Source organism: Pavona decussata, unplaced genomic scaffold (genome assembly GCF_977016875.1).
Source record: "Pavona decussata unplaced genomic scaffold, jaPavDecu1.1 SCAFFOLD_223, whole genome shotgun sequence".
NCBI classification, from domain to species: domain Eukaryota; kingdom Metazoa; phylum Cnidaria; class Anthozoa; order Scleractinia; family Agariciidae; genus Pavona; species Pavona decussata.
The window spans coordinates 812915-840000 of record NW_028145628.1 but is presented as its reverse complement, the minus strand read 5'-3'; the positions used below and the strand labels follow the sequence as shown (position 1 = coordinate 840000).

The following is a 27086-nucleotide window of genomic DNA, read 5'->3' as shown; positions in this document are numbered from 1 at the left end:
GACTGCAGATTGCAGACTGCAGACTGGGTATAAAATGCAGACTAGGTATAAAATGCAGACTGCAGACTGCAGACTGGGTATAAAATGCAGACTGAGACCAAAACTGCCTCTTCGTCAAATACAGGATAAATTTTGAATTTTTTCAACTCAACTTACGGTAGTGTCATACAATTGTCTTTCGAGATCATTTCCCATGAAATTGACATTATTATATTCTTCTCGAAAAGCGTCAACCTTGAAATAAACAACCCCAAATCATGACGTAAGCAATAACGCGGACACATGACCTTTACTTCGCACGTGGTTGACCTTTTCGCCGCTTTGCGTCAACATGACATCGGCGACATCGGTAAGTGGCAGTCAGGATGGCAGTAAAATAATGTTTATTTAAATAAAATTAAATATGTCTTCATGTATTGCTAGAATACTGAAGGTATACAATTTGTCCTTGAAAAACTTCGGTAATATTCAAAGAAACTAGTTAAAATCTGTCGATGTCAAATTTTTCGCCCCCTCGGAAATCAAGTTTGTTTCCCTCATAATAATAATGAAAACCGTCATGGGCGTAATTGTTTTCGAACTAATGCAAAGCGATTAAGCTTGAGTCTTCTTTGTGAAGAAAGGGCCTCAGGAAATGAAAGCTACCAATCGAGATAAAGAAAACAAACTGTCGAGAAAAGGGTCCAAAATAAGGTCAATTTCGTGGGAGATGATCTCGGAAATGTGATTGCGTGACACTAAGGTAAGTTGAAAATTGAAAATGTATCCTGTATTTGACGAAGAGACGGTTTTGGTCTCAGTCTGCATTTTATACCCAGTCTGCAGTCTGCAGTCTGCATTTTATACCTGCTCTGCATTTTATACCCAGTCTGCAGTCTGCAATCTGCAGTCTGCAGTCTGCATTTTATACTGACCGACAACAAACTAGTTTTCAGATTATAAAGAAACATTTATTCATCTCGTTTACTTCCATCCATTCAAATGCTGTCTTAAATTTGTTTTGTTGGTGTGTTGTTGATTCTTTTTCTACCGGTTTTTTTCTTTTCTTTCTTTCTTTGTATCATTTCATTTTGGCGGAGTGCGCCATTTACAGTTGTTCGTTCATTGGGCCGCCATCTTGGATTCAGATTTTCTACTCTCCCCAATCTTCTTCTCGTCATAATCCAAGATGGCGGCAAGGCATTCCGCAAAGTAGCCCACCCCTAAAATACCCCTGCACTGCATGCTAGCTATATTAGGACATAGTACATTTAAGTCATTTAAATTTTTAATATGCAGTATCATGAATAGTAGTGCTGTACCCTTAGTGTACTGCGAACTGCCTTTCATAGAAGCTACAATATTAACGAAACTCCTGCATTTATTATTTTTCAGTTGCAGTTTTAGTTATGGTTGTCGAGTATTTACCGCAGTCAAAACATTGCTTTAGCTGGCTAACGAATGTAAATGTTGCCGTGTGGATTTGTCACATTTGTCACGTGGTTTGCCTTGTTCGATCCACAAGGATCATGGGTAGGCCAATTGTTTCCGGTGAAGCCATCAAAATAGTAGTAAAAGCTGTTGCCACCACTGTATAATCTCGGTCCATAGCCCCAATTCCCTGAAAATTTTGAAGGCGCCGGCTCTCTGTTACACGTGGCAGTCACACGCTTAATGATCTGACAGTTGACACTTCCATCCTGCCAATCAACAAAACTTCCAGTTCCCGGATGACAAATCAACCAATTGTTGATGTTGCTTTTGATCAGCACCTCTCTGCCAAGTTGTTTCCACAGCGAGAAGTTTATGGCATTGTAGTCTGTTTCGTTCAATGGTGGAGTTGTGGAGACAGGGACATTAACTTCCTTTTTCGCTGACCAATTCGGTATTGGTGTGATTGCGTTTGAATGTTGTTTGAAATTCTTGTAATTAGTGAATGTATAGCTTAATACCAGAGTCCAGCCTCCGCCATCAGTTTCCATGTCACAGTAAGCCCTGAAAGCGTTGTCCTTGGATCCACCGTCAGGATCAATCCAATAAACACCCGTGTGAGACGAAGAAGTTTGGTTGCGGAGAGAATGGCACGAGAAAACCGGGGACAATGGAGTAGTACCTACGTGAGGAATGTTCTGTTATTTGTATTTATTTATTTATTTATTTATTTATTTAAATCGTTACTTGATGTTTGAAATAGTGAACACATTTCTACAAAAATATCGCTAACACAACTTCTGTGTGATAAATAATTTTAATATTGGCCGTTTTATACCAGAAGACGTATTACCCGTCTGACGAACTTGGGCAAACATTTGTTGTTCGTCTGGTTATGCGTCTTTAGTGTAAAAGTGAGCTCAAGACGCATTATGCGTCTGGACGTACAATCTTCCGTTGTCGATCTTGAGCGACGCACAACTGAAGATACTTAGCTCCCACCCAAAAGCATAATTGTCTTTTCAAACTCATTAATAATACATGAGGAACTTTTGAAACATCCATGAAGAGGAACCAAAGGAAATGGTTACTGATATCCAAGAACTCGGCTGCGTTTCGTTTTTTCAAACCACTTTTCGGTGTTAGAAGATCGGAAGCCAGAAATACGCTTCCTCGTTTTTGATGTCCTCAATGTCCTCAATGTCAGTTCCAGTAACAGATCACTGTTAGTTCCACTTATTTAGATAACAAGCGTGAGTGGGATGATTGTTTTATTTAATACAATCAAGGAACATTGCTAGATTTTTCTTATTTCTGATTTTGAAAGAACGACCAGAACATTTCTGGTGCATGGCCGCTTAACCAAGTCAAAACTCAGGATCTCGGTGTGTTATCCAATGATCCAACTTTTAGTAAACAATCATATAGTGACTTTTCACATACGTACCTAGTGTTGAGGACGTTCCAAACGAGACAACCTGTAAGAGAAAATCATAATTTGGAATGAGACTGAAAGAATTTTTCTTTTCCATTGTAGTTCACATTTCGATATCGCAGACTCCGAAAACTGGCGTTAGCTTCTAGTATTAGTAACACTAGAAAGTTTTGTGTCGGTCTAAGCAAAGCATAAGGACTTAGTTTGAGAAAGTAGTTTGTACAAGCCTTCAAGAGCTCCATTTAATAATAACAATAATATAATAATAAATATAATAAAGACTTTATTAACAGCATTTCCACAGAGTGGATCTTCATCCGTTAATATCTAACTAAAATTAATTACAACTAAGACAAACTTAAGAAAAACGGTGTTAAAATGAATAACAAAATATGTGTTCCAAACGCTAAATGAAAATCAATCACAGTCTGGACCTGGCTTTATCTTGTAGCAATTTCTTTGTCTCCTTAAAAAATAAAATTGGATCCATGCAGTTTCTTAAAGAAAGGGGAAGGTTATTAAATAAATTAGCAGCTTCATCTTGAAACGTATTGGCGATCATTGATCTTTGGAGCTGTATACCCTTGCTGGAGCGTAAGTTTCGATTACTTTCGTAAGTCTCTAGTCTCAAATAATTTGGCCAGTCTGAGCTGTATAGACTCTTGTGTGTACTTTAAAAAAAAAACATTTCAAAAAAAAAAAAAGCTCAAAGTGCAAGTCAGGGGGGTGGTCAGTTTTGAAATTAACCTTTCAGGGCAATCTTTTTTCCGCTTCACAAACACACCACCGTGTGTCTGGTAATTCTAGGGTGTTGCAGTGTGATGAGAAGGTTTGTCGCGTGACTTGTCGACGCCCAAACCCCGACTCTAACCGAAAACAAACCCTAACTCAAAGTACTTACCCAAAGGCCAAAACAATGACACTAATTCTGCAATCCCAAAATAACCTTGGGTTGGAGTCAAGGTTACCAATTGCTGTTGACAGGTGGCCTCTCTTTTAAGCCTGGCGGGAGTTCTTGAGGTCTCCTCGCCATTATTATAAATTGAATGATTTCTTTTTATTTAAAAAGGCAAATAAATGATGATGATGGTTCTTGAAGGTGTCAAATGTCCAGGTGACATAATTTGAATTGTTCCCATAACACTGAGAAGAGCTAAATTTTCAGTGACGACTGGGTGCCTTTATGTTCCACCTGTCTCGGGCACAAAGTGACCAAAATTATGTATATAAGAGAAATTAAAAAAAAAAAAGAACTTAATACGCAGATTCTATGTCATGATAGCGTAGGACTTAGTATATTCAACCCTTGAATTCTCTTTCGGCCTCCAATACAATACGCAGCGCGCATATTATACAATTGACAGGCCGTACTGCCTCCGATCAGGCGAACGTGTTCCGGTGCGCTTTGTCCCCAAGACAAAGTGGTTCGCAGATTTCTGCACCATTAAGTATCAAGACCAGTTGTAATCCCTTTCTCTGTTATATTTCATCTGTTGTTTAGTGCTTCTAATCATATTTATATAATTATTTATTTGACTGTCTTTATACCGTAGTGTCTTGTACTATTGTCACTGACCATCCTTGTAATTCAGCCTTTTAGGCTGCGAGAGGGACATCAATAAACTATTATTATTATTATACATTTGCAAAGCCTTGACGCTTTTCATGTAAGACGTCTACAGGAGAAACAAAGTCAACACATTAGTTCCCTTCTATCCTCTCCCCCACAAACTCCATGAGCTTAGTTGACCATGACTTTGAAAGCTTTTACAGTAACTATATAGAAACTAGCAGAACATAACAAGGGTATAGACCGTGAGGGGTCTGGGCTCAGGTGATTGTGTTTGTGAGGACCACCGCCACAAAATAAAATTTGACCTGATAGCAGGGAATATTCGTACTAGATAAATCAGCCATATTTTCACATACGATCACTGTGAGGATCTGTTATATTTCTATTTATAATATAGTTATATTGTTATATTTATATTTTTTTATTTCTCCTTGACAATGGCGTCATGAAGACACCGAAATTAACGTCGGTTTTTATTGTTAATTTTTGCATGTCTCTATATGAAAATAACAAAGTAAGTAAGGGTCTAAAAGCAAGATAAAACGTACTATGTGAAAATATGGTTGGCCGGCGAGGACTTGAACCTCAGTCCCCTGTATTCAAGACAGATGTGACACGAAGAGTTTGATTCCACTAAGGATCTACTAACAGCGATATGAATATTCCAATTAATACGTAACATAAAACAGACCGTTACTAATTATCCTGCGAAATTGCGTGGAATATCGCCTGTTATTAAATTCTCAGCCTCGGATATTGCATTTCTAGCGTTCTGATTGGTTCACTAAATCTCGGTTATCAGCTCATATACCGTAGTTTGACCTTATATGGAAAACGAATGCTCCAGGTGTCGCTGAGCTAATTTTTTTCGGCGGGAAGGGAAAGTTTCTTCGGAAATATGTAGAAAAAAAAAAGAAAAGAAAGAAATGCCAAACAATGCCATCTCAATATAACAACAATAAAAGCCACAAAGTTTGGTATGACGCTATAAAAAATATTTTAAAAAATTGCAAGATTTTAAGATTTTTAGATCACATAACAACAACAATAACAATCGGTTACCTTTAAAAATTTCAGGATGGCTTGCAAATCCTGGCGGTAAGAGGTTAAAGCCAATCGAAGAAATTTCTTAGGAAGAGCTTTATGCCTGCCTGTATGTTTTTACGCATTTTCGAGGACTTCAGGAAAAAGTTCATCTATGAAATCCGTACGAGCGGCGGCCATAATGTTCGTTTCCGTCGCTCGGCACCACTCAACAAAACATTTGCACAAATGTGCACAGCACTTACAGTTCTCAAATAAGCTTGAAGTTTAAAAACTTACACTGAATGCTTGTCTCAGTGAGGTTGTACCTTGTACTCTTGGACTTGCCTGAAGTGTTTTAAATCGTCCGCGAGGAATTCAGTACAGCATGAAAAAAGCCGTCCTTGCACTGATCTCTTCCTTCGCTCGGCACCACACAGCAGAACATTTGCTCAAATGTGCACAACTATTACGCTTCTCGATGAGCTAAAACTTTAAAAGCACTTGACTGCTAGTCTCAGAAAGGTTATAATTCATACATTTAAACGTTTTTTCAATTTTAGATGTCCGACTGTGTCCGATTTTCTTCGTTTTCGATTTTTCATTCAACTCCGTTTGCAAAGAGCTGCGCGTGTCATGTGATCATTACGTTTCGCGCGCTTTGGTCGGAGGTTGCCTCAACATCCGGTCGTTTTAATTTGAAGGAAATTTTTTTCTTGAAAATATATAAAAATTCAGTCAACTTCAACAGCAATATCCAAACGCGGAGAATTTAACAAAACAATCATTCCATTTGCGCTTGTTGGATATGAGATTAGTTATAGCCAACTCGGCGCTTCGCGCCTCGTTGGCTATTTACCATCTCATATCCAACGCGCGTTCATGGAATAATTGTTAAATACTTAACCGACAAGGCCGTTAGGCCGAGTTGCCTAAAATCAGGAATATTCCGCAAGATTAAGTTGGATAATTGTGTTGTTATTCAACAAAATGTTAACAAAGCACAGTTTTATTGCGGGAAAGCTGGAGGCGATCTTCCAAGGTCGTTCCTTGTTTACGCTCTTACATTTTCCTCTCCAGCACACTTAATTACGTCTGTCGCAGGATATCTGTTGTGTATGGACGACGAATATTTAGTGCACAATGAATAAATTTGGGAATAAATTGTGTTGAATATTAACAAGGGATATTCGTGCTTAAAAAAAAAAATGTGAAAATCCCTATTTGCACATAGGAAAAACATATTTTATCACGTACTAATATAAAACATCTTTGTTGGTTGGCGCAGTATTTCTGTTCAAAGGTTTTTGATGACTGCAATTTACGTTTGAGATGTGACCAAAATTGCAAAGATGGTAGATTGTTTTGACCGATAAAAATTTTCAGGTCACGTATTAAAAATTCTGATCAACGGTTGTAATAAAAATGCTAAACTGATTGAATACCATTATTCATGTTATAGTGCCGCTGATTAACTCAAAATCCCTCATTTCAAACTTATGTATTTGGTATTGACATGAAACTGTCGCATCGAGTCATGTTTCGTTTTGTGGAAGACCTCCATGAAAACGGCCGCTGTTGGCTTTACGTGACAGCGAGCTTCCTCCAATAATGATTTCATTTTATTTTTTTAATTTTTTCCTCATTACTTAAACCCCGGATATCGGTAAAAGAAACGACAAACACAACAGCTGCCTTTTTTCTCGTAATGTGAATTAAACTCACAAAATAACGAACTGGAAAACATTACAGAAACAAGGCTGAGGTGAGAAAATGAGTACTCAACGAGAAAGTCAGATTAAAGGCGAGAATATTAAATTAAAATATATTATCAAATGTATTGCCTTACGCATATACGAACACACATCGATATTCATATCCTTGCAGTATGCATGACTGTGATGTTTGGCACATTAAATAAAGTTTAATGGCGTAGCTCTCACGAGTCTCCTCAGTAGTGATTGAGCATCCTGAACTTATAAGTAATCGCAAGGTGATTAGGTTCTACTCCTGTTTGGAGAATTTGGATTTCTTTTTTCCGAGTTTCCTTGTGTTAGTGATTGAATAACACTATATTCTCAACCTTCTATTTAATTATGTATTCTGACGTTAGACCGCCATCAAGCCGGATAAACCCAAACAAGTTTTCCTTCACAAGTCTACATTTAAATAGACTTTTGTCTCCTCTCTGCGATTGTGAATAACATTAAAAGAGATCAATTTTGATTGCCAACAGCCAAGCTTGTTTGTTAGAGCGCTTCAGGAAAAACCTTAAAAACAAAACAGATAAACCCCAACAACTTGTCCTTTACAGTCTACATTTAAATAGTTTTATTGTCGTGTCTACGACAAAAACGTTTATTATTTTTTACTTGACAAGAGTTTCCTTGTTCAAAACCGTTCCAGTTTTAAAGAACACGTTCTCGAAAACGTTTTCTTCCTTTGCATATGAACGAGTTAAATTCAGTTTATGAGTTGTTAAAAACGATCATGTCACGGAAAACTTGTTCGTGTGTAATCTGCCTTTGCCTACCTTTTCCAAATAAAAACACCCGTCTCGTTTCAGAAGCCCTGCAGGATTTCCTGATCGTCCTTCGCTGAAAAGGGAACATGTTTGTTGTTCTTTTATAAAATTCGCACTTTGGCAATCCTCTCGCCTCGCGCACATTTGTGAACAAGTCAACAGTGAGTCGACTTCTCCAATCCAAACACTGCTTTCGTAGTCCCTAAAGAAAAATCGGTTTTCTTCCATTTTAAAATACACTCCATTTTCGTCTGACTTTATTGCTGTTGCTAAGAACAGCAAGATAAAGACTTCACTAAAACTCTGCAAAAAAGAAAGAGCGCATGAATAAGGCTTAACATGACTTATGCTGTTAGCCTACAAAATTAAAACTGAGATTATAGGAACAATATTGAGTTTTGAAGATATCATTTACCATTTTACCGTGGAGTACGAGGAACGATTTACATGATTATAAAAAAAAAAGCTCCTTAAACCCAATGCTACGTGGTTATTTAAAAATGCAAACTTTATAAGGAAGTGATTATTATCTTAGCCATGCAGTCTTCATTAATTTTGACATGTCTTAGGCTGTCAATTCGAAATTGTCAGAGTCTGTCAAAAAACGATCTTTAAGGGGGTCTAGTTTCCAAGGAAACCGTTGTGCCGCGTGGGTGGGTAGTAGAAACGAAGTTTTATTTTATCAACAGAATTGATAAAGTAATTCGGTCACCGTAAAAAGATTCAAGTGCTTATGTTTTGCGCATTAACCCCTCGTCTTTGCAAATTTAATCGCTTTAACGAACGTCAATTTTTGTTTTCACGCGGTCAGTTAGCACATCGAACTAAACACCAATCTCTTGCTCCTCGAATTTAAGGCGTTACCTGACGGCTATTCTGTGTGATCTCGTTATTTATTGATTAAAAAAGGAGCTATTCATCATTGGCAGCCACAAGAAGTTTTAAACAAAGAGATATTTTTATTTCCAGGGATGTTGGCGGTATCACGCTTGAAGATGTTTTTTTTCCAGCCGTTTATTAAAATCCGGCATCCGTCAACCTAGATAGGGTGCTTAAGCACAGACGTTTTTGAGCCACGGACGGCAACCGGAAATTGAATTGAATTTTTCCCTTTTTGGAGCGTTTTCACGCCATCGCGTTTGTAACGTCAAACCACAGTCGTCAACAAGAGATTTTCCTGTCCGTGGTGAGGAGCAAAACCACGAAAATAAAGAAAACATTCGACTTCCGGTTGCCGTCCGTGGCACACGAACGTCTGTGCTTAAGCTCCCTGTTGTCCTGTCACTGAGGCATCAATCAACTCGAATTTGGATGGCGCCATAGAGCAGAACTGGTAGCAGAAGCAATTCCCCGCTTGGTGGTTTTTATTTCATATTTCAAGAAACACCATTCCTGATTCCTTGTCAGGATTTTAAAAACTTCCCTCGTGCAAAAGTACCTCAGTTTCATTTTATATGAAGATCCCTAATGTGCAGTCTGAGATCAAATAATACTGTTCCCTCTATTAAAACAGAGACTTCATATTTCCGTGACCCCGTGGGCGGAAATGGGCCGGGTTTAAAACAGAGAACCACCTCATTTTTACTTGTACGACATCGCGGTAGGCTCGACCAAGTACGCTGGACCTGTTGTAGCAAACACAACTCTTCAGTGTTCTTGTTTTGATAGAATTGTACTCATACTTTTCCAAATTATTTCCCCCGTGCAGTTTCGCAAGCACAAAGGTAGGAAAAGGGGGGGAAAAGGGGAAAAGCGTAAAATTGGAATACTAAATTACCTTATCGACTGTGTTGATAAAAGCAAACATTCATTTCATTTTAGTCATCTAATTTCGGCACAAAAAGAGATTATAAAGCAAGACAAAAGACCAGAGACTATTGTGCCGTATTTTAAAGAGACAAACAATAAAACCGACTTCTATTTTCGTCTGCACATCACTATACGAAATTTTTACTTTCTGATTTGAGGTAAAGAACTTTTCAGCAAATAAAGATTGTCTCTACTGAATTTTATGGACAAAAACGTTCTTGCGGTTATTTTTTTCTAATTAATCATGTGTTGAAAGTCGATCACCTAGGCCTCTCAGCGCCATTGGCTATCACGTGGAGGCTTGAGAGCGTTCGGATGGCTTGACTACGTTTAGAATGAACTAGCTTAACACTATTTGCGTAGTCTCAGCAGTTCTGTGTCTCGTTACGCAACGCTCCTCCCCAGCGTTGCGTGACAATACACAGAACGGCTGCAAGGGAGATACTATTTGCCGTTTGCCTTGATTTTTGTTTCGTGCAAATCGCATTTCAAATATGAAGTTTCATCTCGGTAACATGCCGTGTGACAGCTTCTGAAAATTTTAATCTAATTCAGAATGTTGCAGAATTAATCATCTACTCCGGAGTGTTCATGACTTTATCCAGCGGATGAAAATGTAGTACTTGGAGTACGTTTTATCCGCTGGATAACGTTATCCACTCTTCGAATAACCGGGGCCTAGGGCCCGTTTCTCGAAAGTACCAATAACTTACCGGGCCCGTTAAGTATATCTTTAAATGTTTTTTCGCCGATTACACAACGATTACAGACATGGTTCTTCGCCAATGTTTTGATAGAATAATAAGATTTTAAAATTTAGTATTTAAAGCTAACAAAAAATGACTTCTGTTAAGAGACATTTGTCACCAAAATTACTTATCGGGCCCAGTAAGTTACCAGGACGTTCGAGAAACGGGCCCCTGGATTCTAATTTTAACTTAGCTCCTGTAGGTAGTTTCGAAAGAAAAAAGAAGTAAAGGTGGATAAAGAGATCACAAATCTTGATAGAATTATATTAGTCAACTACATACGAAATAGTCACCCTAGTTTGCACCTCAATCTGAAGCAAACTTAGTCACTGTCATTTCGGTGCAAAAATATGCAAAGTTCACCTAAAGAAATAAAACTTGACGAAATCTTTGATGCACATTTTATTTGCTGACTAGGAGTAAAAATAAATAGATATATTAACAAACAAATAAACGAATAAATCACTATATTTAAGAGCAACAGTTTAATTATCAGTATGATTACTATTGGGGGTACAATCCCGATAGAATTTGGAATTTGAATTTTTTTGTGTTCATCCAGGTCTTTCATAACTTTTTCAGTCCTGCAATGTCGGTTTTTTAAATGAGCCTTGAAACAGTGATTTGATTTAAAGCGATGGGACATCAAATTGTGAAGCAGCGTGAGACAGAAAATGTAACAAATTGTCCACATATCCAGCAGCCGGGTAACGTTTTGAAACGAACCTTGCATGTAGAAATGGTTGACAGCTGTTTTGTATTGTTCAGGGGCGGATCCAGAAAATTCAAGTTGGTGGCAAGGCATTCCGCGAAGAAAATACCGAGCGCTATTTCATCAATAAGGTGGCTCACAGGAGAGCGTTTGATTCTATTTCTACTGGTATTTTTCCTTTCTTTCTTTGTGTCTTTTCATTTGGCCGAGTGTGCCATTAACAGTCGTTCGTTCATTGGGCCGCCATCTTGGATTGAGACTTCTCAATCTTCTTCTCGTCATAATCCAAGATGGCGGCAAGGCACTCCGCAAAGAAGCTACTGAGCACTCCCTCGCCCGCAAAATACCCCTGCACTGCAGGCTAGCTGTATAACACTGTACATCTAAGTACGTTTGTATTTTTTATGCAGTATCATGACCAGTAGTGTTGTAACCTTAGTGAAATGTCAACTGTCTTCCTACAAGCTACCATATTAAGGCATCTCCTGCATTTAATTTTTCAGTTAACATTTTAGTTCCAGTTGTCGGGTCTTTCCCGCTGTCAAAACATTGCTTTGGGATTTATTTCAGCTGGCTAACGAATGTAAATATTGCCGTGGGGATTTGTCACATTTTTTACATGGTTTGGACCGCTCAATCCACACGGATCATGAACAGGCCAATGTTTTTTAGTGTTGCCATCAAAATAGTAGTAAAATTTCCCGCCATTGTATAATATCGGTCCATCGCGCCGACTACAACCAAATTTCGAAGGCGCCGGTTTCCCCTTACATCTGGCAGTTACACGTTTAATGATCTGACATTTTACACTCCCTCCCTGCCCATCAACAAAACTTCCAGTTCCCGGATGACAAATCAACCAATTGTTGATATTGCATTTAATCAGCACCTGTCTTCCAAGTTGTTTCCACAGCGAGAAGTTTATGGCGTTGTAGTCTGTTTCGTTCAAAGGTGGAGTTGTTGAGACAGGGACATTAACTTCCTTTTTCGCTGACCAATTCGGTATTGGTGTGATTGCGTTTGAAAAATCTGTGAACTTGTGGTAATTAGTGAATGTATAGCTTAATACCAGAGTCCATCCTCCGCCATCGGTATCCATGTCACAGTAAGCCCTGAACGCGTTGTCCTTGGATCCACCGTCAGGATCGATCCAATAAACACCCGTGTGAGACAAAGAAGTTTGGTTGCGGAGAGACTGGCACGATGGAACTGCGGACAATTGAGTAGTACCTAGGTGAGAAATGTTCCGTTAATTGTATTTAATATTGTTTTTGCTAAAACGGTTACTTGGTCATTGAAATACTTAAAACGGTTTCACAAAAATATCACTTAACCAACTTCCGTAGTGAATAACTTAAGATTAGGGGAAAAGGTGAAAAAGTGAAGAAAATTTAAAGCAATTGCAAGAATAAGTTCCAGTAAAAATTGTGCGCTCAAAACTCACATGTTAATATTTCCGTTATCGTTTTGAAAATATTTACATAAGCGCAGCACTTTCAAAGAGGGGACTATTAAAGTTGAAAGAACAAACGGACAAATCATTGTATGAAAGAGTTAGTTCGATGTCAATAAGTTTAGAGCTTACCTTTCGATTAGAGGAGGATGTAGCATTATTTCTAGGTTATTTTTGATAAAACAATTATTTCACTCATGGTTGTTTGAAATGAAATGATTATGTAACAGCAGCAGTGTTTTATCGGGATTTAAAACCACGAGACCCAGCCGAGTGGTTTTAGATCCGATAAAACACGTGCTGCAAGTTTTTTCACGGCTTCAAAAACATTCCTGGAAAAGCGTGTGTCAAGAGACACTACCATGCTTGCTTTGATTGATTTGCACGACAAAATTTCATCTGCGTTGGATAACGGTGAATTAGCGGTTGGCGTCTTCTTAGACCTCTCGAAAGCTTTTGACACAGTTGATCATTCTATCTTATTTGATAAACTTGAACACTATGGCATACGTGGCTTGGCCTTGAAATGGATAAAGAGCTATTTTTCAAACAGACTCCAATTTGTTGAATACAACGGTCAGGTTTCTTCACGTACCAACATTTCATGTGGTGTACCACAAAACTCTATTTTAGGACCTTTATTTTTTTTTTTTTTGCTTTATATCAATGATATAAACAATGCATCTAAAATATTACAGCTAATCTTATTTGCTGATGATACTAACGCTTTTCTGTCTCACAAGGATGCAGATTGCTTAGCTAACATTTAATACTGAGCTAAATAACTTGTCAATTTGGCTTAGAGCTAACAAGCTCTCATTAAATCTGGAGAAAACTAAATTTATGGTATTTAAACCAAGTCAAAAACGTACAAGTCATGATATTCAACTTTTAATGAATAATTATAAACTTGATCAGGTAAAAGAAACAGTTTTCTTGGGAGTAATTCTAGATGAAAATTTAAACTGGAAGTCCGAAATCTCACATGCGGCTAACAAAGTCTCAAAGTCTATCGGAATAATTCGCAAATCTAAATTCTACTTGTCGACAAAATCTCTACGAACATTATATTTTTCACTAGTCTACCCTTCCTTTTTTTACTGCAACTTAATTTGGGCCTCCACTTACAAACCTAACCTTGTTCGTCTTGAAATTCTTCAGAAACGAGTGGTGAGAACTATAGCTAAAACCATTTCTATGCACATACTGATCAAATCTTTAGAAAACTTGCTATTTTAAAATTTCATGACATACACCTATTTCAATTAGGCTTATTCATGTACTCTTACCAAAACCGTACCCTTCCTTTGAAATTTGACAGTAAATTCAACTTACAGAAAGAAATTCATTCGTATCATACAAGAAACTCATTTATATCGTTTGTCTCTTTGTCGAACTAACATCAAACAATTTTCCGTTTTTTACCAGGGACCTAAATTTTACAACTCCTTGTGTACCGAAATCGTCAACTCGTCCTCCTCTATCTCCTTTAAGAAAGCACTTAAGGCGTTTTTCTATAATAACTATTAGTAGTTTTCATTTTCTTGTAGCTTTTGTTTTCGTAATATATCCTTCCGTTTGACATTGTAATTGTATGAAATTGTAATTGTATTCGTCGTCGTGTTATTATCTTCTTTTTTGATTTCATCTTGTAAAATAATAGCTGAGGAGACCTAATTAATATAAGCTTCATAGTTTCCTTTACGTCTCCTCGCCATTGTTACATCTATTTTTTTTCTATTTTTTTTTTTTTTGTTTACACTGTATTTGTGGTGTGGCAAAATAAAAAAAATATGAAAAAAAAAAGAGAGTTCACAACAACGATGCTTTTGTGAACGTTGGGAATAAGCCTACGAGAAAAACATAAAACACCGTATACTAATAAGGAGTAGGTTTTATCGGGTTTTAAAGCCACTACACGTGATGTTTTATCGTCCATTTGATGGGTCAATGGGCTTATGAATTATTAATGAGTTTTTGAAAGCCAATTCGGCACTACGCGCCTCGTTGGCTATCTATCATCTCATCTCCAATTCAACGGCCTCACGTAAGTCTTCACATACGTACCAAGCCTGGTTGAGGACGTTCTGTACGAGCCAACCTAGAAGAGAAATTCATAATTTGAAATGAGACTCTAAACCCTGAAAAGAACCTAGTTTTCTGGTTGTACCTGTCTCGGATACGAAGTATCCGAAGTATTCGAAGTAAAACTTTTTGACAGTGGCTTGGCTACTACCAAAAAAATAGGTTTTAAGGATAGATAAAAAACTTTCATCCGTATGTCTTGGTATCCTTCTTAGACCAGCAAATTTTTAATATTTCTCAACAATACATGTACACAGCACGCAAACCGTTAGGCCTGTACTTAGTTGGCTAAAATCAGGGAATATTACACAACATTGAGCGGGCTAAATGTTTTTTCAACACATTATTAACAAAGCATAGTGTTACTGCGGGGAAGCTGGGGACGATCTTCCGAAGTCAAATTACCTATATCGCACGATAACGTTTGGTACGGACGACGAATATTCTGTACACCATGAATATATTTGCGCAGTGTTACAATGTGTTGATTGAATAACAACAAGATAGAGATATTCGTACTAAGTGATGAGGTAAAAGCCATATTTTCGGCACCGGAAAACACATTTTATTATGTGTTAATATAAAACATCCTTGTTGGTTGACAAGGTGTTTTTGTTCAAAAGTTTTTGATAACTGCAATTTACACTTAGGATGTGGCCAAGATTGCAAAGTTTGCATAATGCATTTGGTAGATTACTGTTTGGCTGATTAGTAATTTTGATCAACGGTTGTAATAAAAATACTTATTGGTATTGTAGTGCCGCAGATTAACTCAAAAACCCACTTTAATTCCAAACTTATGTATTTGTTATTAACATGAAACTTTTACATCAAGTCATGTTTCATTTCATAGAAGACCTTCCTGAAAATCACTGTTGTCTTTACGTGACAGCGATCTTCCTACAGCAATGATTTTATTTAATTTGCTTATTATGTTATTGTAACCAAACTCCGAATTTCGGTCAAAGAAAACATAAACACATGTCCAACTGCTGTTTTTTTCTTATAATGGGAAATAAACTAACCAAATAACAAGTTAGAAAACATCTTGAACATTATAGAAACAGGACTAAGGAGAGAAAATTATTTTAATGCTTCCGCCAGGTTTCAATTCTATTAGTGTGCAACAATTATGAGTACTCAACAAGAGAATTCATTGTTTCCTTCCCCTTTTCATGTTAAAGATTAAAGACGAAAGTTAATGATAAAAACACCATCACAGTTCTTCCTTTGCGTATATGCCATTCAACGCCAGTCAAATCCTGGCAGTATGCAGGACGTTTGTCACATGAACCTAGGTTAAGGGCGTAGCTATATATAGCTCTCACGAGTCTCCCACAGCTCAGTGGTAAAACACCCGAACTAATAGAGTGTTTTCATTCATGTGAGTACTGGCCAAATTGGTTTACTGAAACAAAAGAAATAATTTGCATAAAAATAGAGTTCAATTCCCAGAGGTTTAGTTTAATGGGACACCAACATGGCCGCCATTTCTTTGTTTTGGGACACCAACATGGCCGTTGTGACGTCATGTGAGAACACTCTATAATCGCAAGGTGATAGGTTTGACTCCTGTTTGGAGAAGCCGGATTTCTTTTTTAATTTCCGAGTTTTCCTGTGGCGCTGACTAAATAACACATCATTCTCAACTTGCTATTTGTTTATACTGACAAAAGACCGCCATCAAGACGGCTGCACCCAAACAAGTTTTCCTTAACAAGTCTACATTAAAATAGACTTTATTGTCGTGTGTACGACAAAAACTTTCATTATATTTTACTTGACAAGAGTTTTCTTGTTCAAAAGGATTCCAGTTTTATGAACACGTTCTCGAAAATGTTTTCTCCGTTTACAAATGAACGTGTCAAAGTCAGTTTAAGTTGTCAGTATAAAATAAAATAAATAAACTTTGTTGCACGAGGATGACACCTAACAGTCTGTTACCACTGACAAACCTGTGGCCCTCAGATTCCGGATCGAATTGGAATTTAGAAATGCTGGTTTTTGTGGAGAGGGGAAAACCAGTGTACCCGGAGAAAAACCTCTCGAAGCAAGGACGAGAACCAACAACAAACTCAACCCATATATGAAGCTGAGTCCGGGAATCGAGCCTAAGCAACATTGGTGAAAGGCAGGTGCTCTCACCACTGCACCATCCCTGCTCTCCAAACGAGATACTGCCAAGGAAAACTTGCTCGTGTATAATCTGCCTTTGCCTACCTTTTCCATATAAAAACACCCGTCTCGTTTCAGAAGCCCTGTAAGATATGATGGCCCTTCGCTGAAAAGCGAACATGTCTGTTGTTCTTTTATAAAATTTGCACTTTGGCAATCTTCTCGCCTCGCGCACATTTGTGAACAGGACAACAGTGAAACGGCTTTTCCAATCCAAACACTGCTTTCGTTTCCCCTAAAGAATAACCGGTTTTCTTCTATTTTAAAGTACGCTCCATTTTCGTCTGATTTTATTGCTGTTGTTAAGAACAGCAAGGTGAAAACTGTACTTAAACTCTGCAAAAAGGAAAGAAGAAAGGATGAATAAAGCTTAAGACGACGTATGCTATTGGCGAGCCTACGAAAATAATAGATAATAGCAACAATTTTGCAGTTTTGAAGATATCATTTACCATTTTGCCGTGGAGTACGAGGAACGATTACATGCCGTATAAAAATAGAGCTCCTTAAATCCAATGCTATCTTAGCCAATCTTCATTAATTTAAACGTGTTTTTCTCTTTATTGAATTAAATTTTGCTGTGAAACAAAAGGAGTCTGTCAATAATTAATGATAGAAATCTATTTTAATTATTAGAACTTCACTTCCTGTCAATGTATATTTGCCGACGCAAGTCTGTGAAAAAGCCTAAATCAAACGAAGAACGTAGCGCCGAACGTTTTCGTTATCCGATCAGTCGTCACTCAGAACAGAAATGACAACAGTTTAAAGCGTTTGGTTTAGATGAGTTCCATCTTTTAACATTTTATAAGCAACCTATCTCTTAAGTGTCTGTCTTCCTAAAAGCTGTCCGGTCGTTTTGTGGTCAAAATAAAATCGGACGTCTCGAAGTCGTTATGACTTCATTTTCAAGGCTATAAAAATAACAGTTGTGAAGTAGTTCACGCTGGAAAAGTGTTAATTAAGATATAAAAGCGTTTAAGGTGCTAATAATTGACCGCGCGATCGAATATTAAAAGTGAAACTTTGGTGCAAATTGAGTCCGACAGTATGTTTAGTAAAAACTCAAAGCTATTAAAAGACAATTCTTTTCTTTAATACTGTTAGATTAATTCTGTCCACTTAAACTAAAAAAAGAAATCGGAGAGTTGGGAGAGTTGATTGTCCCAACGCGACAGACAAAAAAAAACTCGTTTAAAACTCGTGGGAGAACGTGACTCAATGTAGAGGCTTTCACGGAGAAAGTGTAAGTAGTAAACATATTGTAGTGTAGTGTACATATTTGTATTGTAAGAGGTGCTTTTGTATGATAAAAAAATATAATTAAATAAAAAGACGAAAATAAGCTATATTCCAGACCTATTTTCTCATTCGTCAGATAAAAATCTCACAGTTGTACCGTACCAATATCACAGCTGTAAAGACTAAACATTGTAAATCAAGTATTTGAAACCAAACTTTATCTTTATTCCTACAAGTGTTGAACGTTCAAAGTTATCTCCTGTGAGCATATTTTCTCAAAACGTAAGAGTTCATCAACATAAAAATGAACCTTTAAGTCTTAAATAAAGCTAGCGCCAACAATAAATTTAAAAAAAATCCTAAAGGCTAGAAAGATATAAGAAATGTTAAAAACATTAGTAAATTCGAGTAAGGGTCAGCAGAAGGCGGCTAATATCTCTTATCAGTATAGTAAAGCTGATCTCACCTGTATTTGAATATGTATATTCAACGTTTCATCCATCAGCTTGCTGCAAAAGTTGGCCGAAAGCCCTCTTTGGGTCCACAGTTGAGGGCTAGAAGACATCCTCAGTTAACCTGGCCATTAAACTCAAAATTAAAGTTGTTTTGTATATGTCATATCCATTAGCTAATGAAATCTAGTTATCTTTCATTTTTTATGATAACTTTATTGGAAAACTCCACAGCTTAATATAGAAATGATTTAAGGAGAGAAGAAAATAAGATTTTTTTAATGTTTACACTCAGTTATTCTACGGGATTAGTCAGCAAAGGCTAACTTTTACGTTCAGTTTTATAGGGACTATTTGGTTTACTAAGAAAATGAGTGATTGGACGATAATCGACCTAGATGACTTATAAAAATGTGTGGCAATGCTACAGCTGTTTTTTAACCATACCAATTTTCACCCACCTCAATATCAACCTAAAAAGAAACCGGCCAGCAAATTGTCACAGTGTAAATTATCGCTAGTCTCTGCGATTGAATCTATTAATGGGTCTGATAACTCGATACATGTAACTGAAAAAGTCTTAGCTGAATAAAGAATCTGCCCTCCCCGAAGGTCTACATAGGATTAAGAAAATTTTGAAATAGATGCGGAGCCCTGAATAACAAGATTCTTCACTGGCATGTTAGCACCAGAGTCATAGCTAAGTACATGAAATAATCTAAATTTATATTTTGAATTTTTGCTAAAGCAAAAGCAATATCCCAAAAGATCTTCCTTGGATAGTATCCACATTGTTTAATAATAATAATAATAATAATAATAATAATAATAATAATAATAATAATAATAATAATAATAATAATAATAACATTTCTAATGCGCAAATTTCAAGAAATGTTCAAATGCGCATGACAAGATTAAAAACGGAATAAAAAGGCTAAAAAGCTAAAATTACAATCAACAATAAACTTACAATGATTAAAAAAAAATCACAATTAAAAGTAAACTGACAGTAATAAAAAACAACTATGATAAAAATGCATGACGGAATAGGTGAGTTTTTAGCTTGGCTTTAAAAGTACTAACTGTGGTGGCGCTTCTTATGTCAAATGGTAGCGCATTCCAAAGTATCGGTGCAGCACAGGTAAAAGAACGGTCACCAAGTGTAGCTTTTGATTTAAAACGCGGATAACTAAGTAAAAGCTTATCGCTAGAATTCCCTAGATTATATATGGATGGCAGCCTAAGAGAAATAAGGGACGATAAATAACTAGGCGCTAAAAAATTAAGAATCTTAAAAGTAATTAAAAGTATTTTAAACTCGATTCTGTATCTAATCGGTAACCAGTGTAATTCATAAATAAGGGGCGTTACATGGCCAAATTTCTGTTCTTTAAAAATCAGTCTGGCGCAAGCATTCTGTACTCGTTGCAGTTTATTTAACAAGCAGTCTGGTAGTCCATATAAAAGACCATTGCAATAGTCAAGGCGACTTGTTATGAATGCATGGACAAGAGTCTCAGTTGACTGCTGTGAAAGATACTTTCTGATCCGACGGATATTATAGATATGGTAAAATGAAGAGGCGCAGATTTTTGTGATATGTGTTGCCATGGACAGCCTAGAATCAAACCAAGAACCAAGATTTCTTGCAATTGGCACGGGCTGAACCTCTGAGTCACCCACACGTATACTGATATTGTCTAGCTTATCCAGCTGTTTTGATGTACTAATGATGAGGAATTCAGTCTTCTCGTCATTTAATTTAAGATCGTTATTCAACATCCAAGACCGGATGTCTCTGATGCAGTCTTTCATATTCTTCACCACAGCAAGTTGTTCAGCTCTGTCATTCGGACTAAAGGAGATGTAAACTTGTAAGTCATCAGCATAACAGTGAATCATGGGCAGATGATATTTAATGATCTCAAAAAGCTTACTCGTGTACAACGTGAACAATAGCGGACCCAGGCAGGAACCTTGAGGCACGCCGCATTCTAATTTAAAAGGTTCAGATAGTGACTCGTTAATCATTATCCGTTGAGTTCTTCCAGACAAATAGGACGCAAACCACGAAAGAGCTTTTCCCTGTATAACAAATGAGTACTCAAGTCGACGTAGAATGGTGTCATGATTAACTGTATCAAAGGCAGCACTCAAGTCGAGCAGAATTAGCAAAGTAACGCGTTGGTCGTTCATGTTAAGGAGAATGTCATTCATAACTCTAAGCAGTGCAGTTTCTGTGCTGTGATTCTGTCGATAGGCTGATTGGAACACTGGGAACAGATTGCTACAATCTAAATAATGTTGTAGTTGCTTGGCAACAACAGTCTCATCTAGCTTTGAGACAAATGCCAAATTACTCACTGGTCTGAAGTTCTTAAAGACAGGGGCTAAGCCAATTCCTTTTTCAGCAGCGGCCGAACTAGAGCACACTTCCAGGTACGTGGAAAATAACCAGAATCAAGCGAAAGATTGATCATTTTCGTGATCGGAGGCAGTAGCACATCGACGTTTACATATCATACAGAAGTAAGGTGACCAGTTGTCATGGTAACCTCAATGACTGCTGTGACCAACATTTTTTTGCCAGCTGCAAAATCAAAGAATGACTCGGCATTATCACTATATGTTACAATTCATATTTAGATTCTGGGTATTTAAATGCAGCCAAAATGTTGTTTGGGGTTGCTTGCAGTCGACTAACGAATGTAAATATTTCCATGTGAATCAGCCACATTCTTCAAGTGGTTTGCACCGTTCTTTCCACAAGGATCATGGGTAGGCCAATTATTTCCGGTGTAACCATCAAAGTAGTAGTAGGTGCTGCCCCAGTAGCCAGTGCTGTAGAACATCGGTCCATTTCCTACAATTCGAACAAATTTTGAAGGCGCCGGCTCACTGTTACACGTGGCAGTCACGCGTTTAATGATCTGACACCTAACACTCCCATCCTGCCAATCAACCAAACTTCCAGTTCCCGGAAGACAAATCAACCAATTGTTGATATTGCTCTTGATTAAGACCTGCTTGCCAATGTGTTTCCACAGCGAGAAGTTCATGGCGTTGTAGTCTGTTTCGTTCAGTGGTGGAGTTGTTGAGATGGGAACATCCACTTCCGGTTTAGCTGGCCAACTTGGTCTTGGGGTGATTGCGTTTGAATTTTGTGTGAAATAGTGGTAATTAGTGAATGTATAGCTTGATACCAGAGTCCAACCTCCGCCATCAGTCTCCATGTCACAGTTAGCCGTGAACGCGTTTTCCTGAGAACTGCCCTCAGGATCAATCCAATAAACACCCGAGGGAGTAGAAGGAAATTGGTTGCGGAGGAATTGGCACGAGGGAACTGCGGACATTTGAGTGGTACCTACGTGGAGAAACGTTTTGTTAATCATTATAATACTTGCATTTGATTTTTTTTAAAGTTAACTGGTCTTTTCAATTGTTCAAGCATTTCTTAACACTGAAGAGAAAACAACTTCTGTGAATAACTGACGCGCATGAGAAACAAAGTGGAAAATTGAAAAAACATTAAATTTCTGGTTGCTTTATGATGTGCGAGTTTTTTTTCCTAATTAGGACTTTGTTTTATTTTATTTTCAGCGATGCATACCTCTGTCTTTTGTAAATCAATGCCATGTGCAATTATCTATGGATGATATATTGTACACAGCATACCTCCAATAGCTGATAAGTTTCCTTCGGAAAAAAACGTTTGTTAGCTACGCGACATATGACATAAATCTGTTGCGAGTTCAAACTTCTGTCACTGTTTTTTTTTTTAATGACAAATTAAAAATTAAGTCCCGTGGAAAAATTCGCAATTTGCATTTTTGTGTTAAGCATAAAATTTACTCCCCGGCTAAACATCCAGTATCAATATTATACTCAAAAGCACTTAGTGTATATTTAGTTATTGAGCGTTACACAAATTTAAATATTGTGTCGAAGAGCTCGTTCGCTTTCCTTGAGATTTGAGCGTGCCCTTTTAAATTTGACTTCAGAAATTAGTATTCTTTATTTTTTTTTTAATTTCCTTCTCCAATCTCTGTGATAGTTTTCAAAACTATGCTCGACTTGTTGGGTATCGCAAAAATCAGTCCCCTACCGATGAGAGCAATCTACTGCAAAACGCAAATTTCGTTCCAGTAAAAAACAAAAAAACCCGCTAAATCACAGTTTGCGAGAGCAGACGCCTTTTCTGGCGGAAAAGAGTCTGCTTTCGCAAGTTAGCGAAATAGCGATATAAAATAATCCTGAAGAAAATTCATGCTATAAGGCAGTGTTCAACTCCTTGTGACATTGAATACGATTCATTTGCGTGGAAAAATATGTATAAAAGAGGACTAGCCATGCGTTAAAATCGTAATAGCAAAAAACATTCCATTGAATGGCCCAATTTCGATATATTAAAATTCTAGTTTGGCTACGAGGCTAAGGGGAAGAAAGCAACATAAATAGGCCTTATCACGGTTTTCGACGCCATTTTGACGAGTAGGCAAACAGGCTCGAAATAGCAGTGTTTGTATGGAAATCCGATGTCAAATAATTTTCATAAAACATCACTTCTGAAAAATTCATGAATTGGAAAGTTTTGGCACTAGGAAAAGGATTTTAAGAACAAAATTGGAGGGATGTAGCTGTGCCAGAAAGCGTCCAGTTGTGTTTTGAACTTTCCATACATTTGTCTGTATCGAACCAGCCGTGAACTGCTACTAAAAATAGTTCGCGGGAAAAAATACAGGGAAATGTATGGAAAGTTCAAAACACGACTGGACGCTTTCTGGCACAGCTACATCCCCCCAATTTTTTTCTTAAAATCATTTTCCTAGTACCAAAAGTTTCCAATTCATGAATTTTTCAGAAGCTATGTTTAATGAAAATTATTTGACATCGGATTTCCATACAAGCACTGTTATTTCAGACGTGTTTGCCTACTCGTCAAAATGGCGTCAAAAACCGTGATAAGGCCTATTACATTGAGGGTCAGAGATGAATAATTAATTTCTTATGTTTTATACCCATAAGCCTCGTAGCCAAGCTAGAATTTTAATATATCAAAATTGATCTATTGAACTAACTAAAAAAAGAAAACTTTTAAAGAGGTAATATATAAACAATAGCCTCCATTTTGCGCGAAAATATGCTCAGATATTTCTCCGCGGGCATTATCTGTTCCGAGAAGCGAACAGTTCGCTCGAGGAAAACAGTGAGCTTTGAGGAGCAGATAATGTCCAAGGACAAATATCTGAGTATATTTTTAAAGTCAAATGGAGGCTATTGTGTTTATTATCTTTCAAATATTTTTCGCAACATGCGGGAATCGGCAGCATCTGCCATTCACAGTGTCACATGTCAATCACGTCAAAGTTTGTCAGTTGGCTTCTAAAATCTCCACGTCTCCACGTCAGATTTCACTTCAGTCGAAAGCGTTTGTTTGGGGAAAAGGTAAAACATTTGGGAGGAAAGTAAACTTGTTTAATTCCGTGAAAGACAAAAGCAATATACAAGTGGCGGATAAGGTTACAGGGAATCTAACTACCTATCGAGGACAAGCTAAAGATCATCGAAAGCAAAAAACTGTAAAGTATCGCATTCCGTAAAAAGTGTAAACCGCAGTCAACGAAACAACTGGAGCTTTGTCGTTCTGTTCCTTTATCTAGTGTTCAATTGGAGCAGTACAATTGTGGAATTTACCAGCCGAAAACGACCTGTGAAGAAATCGAAGCTGAACCTGCAGTCGAACACGACGCCACCGGCTGTTTTTGCTGGATTTCCATCAGAGCGCTTTCTTGGCTAACTTGACATTGAATTGAGCCAGCAACGAAGTTGATCACCATAGCTGAGGATTCATTGAACTTGTTGCTCGAGAGTAGGACAAGCCGCTTCTCTTCGTAGAGAATCTCGACATCTCGGGTATCATGGCTGGTTTATGTTTCGTCGGTGGACGAGATTTTGCATTCGCGAGCGATCTCGACCAGGTGAGCATTGATAGCATCATTTACCAGCTTGAACTCTGTCAGTAATGGTACTGAAATTTATGTTTTCCTTATTTAAATTCCTATCCAGGCCAGCACGAATTGCTCTTATTGAATTACAACTGTAATATTTGCCGTCGTGTGAGCGAGCTTCAAGCTTATTAAACTCACTTTAATTAGTGGCTTGTTGATGGCTTTCACATTGTGCCAGACTGAAAAAAAAACTATAAGTACTCTTAAATGAGATGGGCTAAAACTTTTCGTCTTTCATATTTTTTAGTTTTGCCACATTTCTAATTCAAGGACTGTTGAACAGAGTTCAAACCAAGAGAAAATGTCGCAAATACGAGCTTGAGTATTTCAACATTTCGTTTACGAACAGCTTACCGTCAAAAACGTTTAGAGCGTATGATGTTTTCTGGTACTGCTTTATTGACCGGCAGGTTTATCTCTTCTTCTGTCACAAAAACAAACCGTTCCCCCATCTTGCCATTAATATTAATTGCAAACTTGACGCGCCTTGAAGTTTTTGAAATTGGGGAATATCACTGGATATTCCCCAGTTTTAGCCGGGGTATATTCGGTCACGTGAGGCGTTTAGACCAATTGCGTGCGAGCGAAAATATTCGATGGATTATAAAACAACCTTTACATACTTACCCGGTACTGTGGACTTTTCAAGAGAGCCAACCTGTAGAAGCGATTCGTATTGTCGAATAAGTCGTTGATTAACAAATTACATCCAAGTTTATAGAAATAAATGGCGTTTTCTTTTTCTTAGAAGTACAATTCGAGTGCAGTTGCATTTAAGAAGTGACCAAGATTAAAAAAATTTAATAAAACGTAGTTGTTAGATTGTTTTTTATCATAGTTATTAAAAGATGGTTACGAAGCCAGGCAAAGTTTTGGCCTGGACTAATAATAGAAATAATTTTGCAGCTCACACATTGTGAATTTAAAACAACAATTATTTTTATTATTTAAATTGTAGTGCCGGGCCTTAAAAAGGCCATTTCTGTTTTGATGTGAACATTATAATGAAAGCGAGGCTTAGTGCAAAGCTTTACGTGTGGAAATTACTTTTGTTTGCATATGCATGAAAACAAATTTTCATAATAAAAACTTTGTACTTAGCCTCGCTTTCATAATGAGGCTTAAAGCAACTCGGAAATTGCCTATTAAAAACTTATGTTAGAGCCTATTATTATTTTGTATTTATTTTACCTTATAAACCGTCTTTATGTTCTTATGAAACTGTCACATCTATGTTATAGCGGTCGCTTCCTCCCATTGAGATTTTAGTTATTAAGTTATTTCATTATACTTATTACTTTAAGGGTAAGTATTACACTTATTACTTTAAGGGTAAGTATTACAGGGTTTTTGGCCTTTTGTAGTGAAAATCTTGCGAAAGCACCTTCACTTAGTTACAAAATGACTCTAGAACATCAAAAAAAAGAAGGCTTTTTTCAGTGTTTTTAAATTACTAACTGGAGGACAATATGTAATCAATAAGAGAATATATTGCTTCCTGTACTTCCTTTCAAGAGATTGAAGTTAAACGACGGCGGTAATCATCGAAAATTAATCTTCTATCTACTAATATTAATATTGACAAACGACTTCCAGCCTACCTTTTCCAAATAAAAACACCCGGCTCGTTTCAAAAGCCCTGTAGGATATTTTGTTCGTTCTTTGCTGAGAAGTGAACATGTCTGTTGGCCTTTCATAAAATTCCCACTTTGACAATCGACTCGCCTCGCGCACATTTGTGTACAGGACAATAGTGAGTCGACTTTTTCAGCCCAAACAACGTTGGTTTCATCCGTGATGAGAAATCTATTTTCTTCGACTTTAAAGAACACACCATGTTCGTCTGATTTGATCGTTGTTGTTACGTACAGCAAGATGAAAACTGTGTTAATCATCTGGAGGACAAAGACGAAAGAGTAAACCTTACGTACTGAGAGGCCGAAAACTTACGAAAGCATGGATTAAACTGTGTTAAAGCAACAATGTTAAGATTCAAAGACATTACTTACCATATCACAGTGAAGGAGACGACATTAAAGGCAAAACTGATGGCAATTTCATAAAAACGGTTTTTTTAATCTAATGCTTAATGAAAGTTTACATTTCCTAATGACAAATCATTATTACTCCAACCATTAATCATTTGATCGTGACATGCTTTCGTTTTTTCTGTATTATTTTTTGTGAAACAAAGGAAGCATGTTAGCAATCGAATAGTGTAACGCATTTTATACGATATATCAGCATCTCATGTCACTTTGTATTTGCTGGGGTAAAAAGGCCTAAGGAAATAGTAAACTCATTTAAGGATGAGTGCTGCACGTCTTCGAATTTTGTCGTCGGCCATCACTCTGATCACAGATGACAACAGTCTAAAACGTTCGGTTTCATAGAAGTTTTATTTTTTTTTTTAGCCTTTGATGTTATCTCAGT

General features: G+C 37.3%; 4 protein-coding genes across 5 annotated transcripts in view; 1 reads left to right on the top strand and 3 right to left on the bottom strand.

Moving 5' to 3' along the window:
* The window catches only part of LOC146459020 (uncharacterized), a 274511-nt gene that overhangs the window by 230209 nt on the left and 17216 nt on the right, over positions 1–27086 (top strand). The gene's annotated exons all lie outside the window — the stretch shown is intronic.
* On the bottom strand, positions 1425–17465 carry LOC146459024 (uncharacterized). Of its 2 annotated transcripts, none has more exons than XM_085089803.1 (4): positions 17401–17465; positions 7975–8268; positions 2858–2888; positions 1425–2092 (listed from the first exon to the last, which is right to left on the bottom strand). In XM_085089803.1, exons 1-4 carry the CDS (start codon positions 17401–17403, stop codon positions 1434–1436), a joined length of 987 nt encoding a protein of 328 aa, XP_084945929.1. In that variant the 5' UTR covers positions 17404–17465; the 3' UTR covers positions 1425–1433. The 2 variants fall into 2 exon arrangements, with proteins under 2 accessions (XP_084945929.1, XP_084945928.1); XM_085089802.1 differs by lacking the exon at positions 17401–17465 and adding an exon at positions 8381–8498.
* Positions 11810–17290, bottom strand: LOC146459025 (uncharacterized; the record flags this gene model as incomplete). Its single annotated transcript, XM_085089709.1, has 3 exons — positions 11810–12465; positions 14114–14120; positions 16994–17290. Coding segments are annotated over 3 exons (960 nt in total), but the record flags the coding sequence as incomplete, so codon positions are not given.
* On the bottom strand, positions 21162–26633 carry LOC146459023 (uncharacterized). The gene is made up of 3 exons (XM_085089791.1): positions 26255–26633; positions 25281–25311; positions 21162–22009 (listed from the first exon to the last, which is right to left on the bottom strand). The coding sequence occupies exons 1-3, from the start codon at positions 26546–26548 to the stop codon at positions 21345–21347; spliced, it is 990 nt and encodes a 329-aa protein (XP_084945917.1). The 5' UTR covers positions 26549–26633; the 3' UTR covers positions 21162–21344.

Coding starts and splice junctions, on each gene's coding strand:
- LOC146459023 (XM_085089791.1), bottom strand. CDS start 26,548: ATGATTAACACAGTTTTCATCTTGCTGTACGTAACAACAACGATCAAA. Junction 25,312..26,254: donor GGTGTTTTTATTTGGAAAAG/GTAGGCTGGAAG, acceptor TCGCTTCTACAG/GTTGGCTCTCTTGAAAAGTC. Junction 22,010..25,280: donor TGAAAAGTCCACAGTACCGG/GTAAGTATGTAA, acceptor TTCTCCACGTAG/GTACCACTCAAATGTCCGCA.
- LOC146459024 (XM_085089803.1), bottom strand. Junction 2,889..7,974: donor GGTGTTTTTATTTGGAAAAG/GTAGGCAAAGGC, acceptor TTTCTCTTACAG/GTTGTCTCGTTTGGAACGTC. Junction 2,093..2,857: donor TGGAACGTCCTCAACACTAG/GTACGTATGTGA, acceptor TTCCTCACGTAG/GTACTACTCCATTGTCCCCG.